This window comes from Telmatherina bonti (genome assembly GCF_933228915.1).
Source record: "Telmatherina bonti genome assembly, chromosome: 17".
Classification (NCBI taxonomy): Eukaryota; Metazoa; Chordata; class Actinopteri; order Atheriniformes; family Telmatherinidae; genus Telmatherina; species Telmatherina bonti.
Window position 1 is genome coordinate 9241672 of NC_136615.1, and position 1168 is coordinate 9242839.

The 1168-nt window shown below is 34.4% G+C and overlaps 1 protein-coding gene across 1 annotated transcript in view; it reads right to left on the bottom strand.

Annotated features, from left to right (window-relative positions):
- mrps18c (mitochondrial ribosomal protein S18C) overlaps nt 1-928 on the bottom strand; it is a 5180-nt gene extending 4252 nt beyond the window's left edge. Inside the window, exons 1-3 of the mRNA XM_079256525.1 lie at nt 846-928; nt 690-736; nt 516-599 (exon numbers count right to left, since the gene is read on the bottom strand). Of these exons, the coding sequence (XP_079112651.1) occupies nt 516-599; nt 690-736; nt 846-906 (192 nt within the window). The 5' untranslated portion in view covers nt 907-928. The remainder of the gene's footprint in view (nt 1-515; nt 600-689; nt 737-845) is intronic.
- Between the last annotated feature and the right edge of the window lie 240 nt (nt 929-1168).

Here is a 1168-nt window from a genome sequence, read left to right on the forward strand (position 1 = left end):
TGCAAATTTAGGAACAACTGGATGTTGTATGTGAATATTGTTAAATGGATGATCATAAAATTAAGGGGCAGATATCATAAGATTGTTCTTCATTCTGTTCCTTTTCATTCAAGCCATATTTAATTTGCAGTCTTATTTTATATTTATTTTGATGTTGTTTTGAATGAAATAAATAAAAATGAAATGAAATGAAAATGAAAAAAAAATTACATCCACCCCCAAAAACCTCTTAGAAATAGAGTTTCTGTGTGCCAGGAGAATTTAACTGATTTGCTCCCAATTATATAAAATGTAAGATATATTCAATTGTGCTCATAAGTTTACATACCCTGGCTTAACTAATTATTTATTGGCCTTTTTTTCACAGAATATGAACGATAACATGTTGTTGATGAGGCCATTTATTTCCTCTGAGGGGCCAGGTCGCTTCTTTTGGGCTTGTTTTTCTCACACGATCTGACAACACTGTTCATTTGCCCATATCTACTAACTGTTAAACATGTCACCTGGCATACCTGGATGTTTTTGAAGTCCACAGCAGCGTTGCAAAGGATGCAGCCTTTCTGGGGCTCTTTGTAAGGATTCTCCATGTCCACAAGCTTAAAAACATAAAACGTTCAGCAAACACTGGTTTGAGACCACTTACATTATTACATTTATTTACTATTTATTTCCCAAACGCAACCTACCATGTCATCTTTATGTTTAACGAAACCTGTCGTGACACTCCTGTAACCTGCGAGACAGCAGTAGCATGTTAGCATCACAATGCTAAACTTACGGGATAAATCGAATTACATTTCAAGCAACCAAATAAGTTCAAAAGTTTTAAAGTGGGAAGTCACCTGTGTTTCCACTGAGATACAAAGCAGGTTTAAGCCTTTCGAGCCCCCTCAAGCACAACATTTTGACCTGACACGGGACAGGAAGTGCTACCGCAGCAAAAGCATTCCTACTCTGATGTCGCAGGGCTCATTAGTTCCTAGAACTGTTGCCGCTTCTGATTTAACATTTGAATGTAAAATAACTACTAATCATAATTTTTTAAGTTTAAAAGTTATTTTTTATATTACATATTTAATCAATTATATGTTTTAAAATAAAAACAAACAATTATTCATTAATATCACGGTTTAGGTTTGGACACATTCGTTTTAATGTCTGTTTT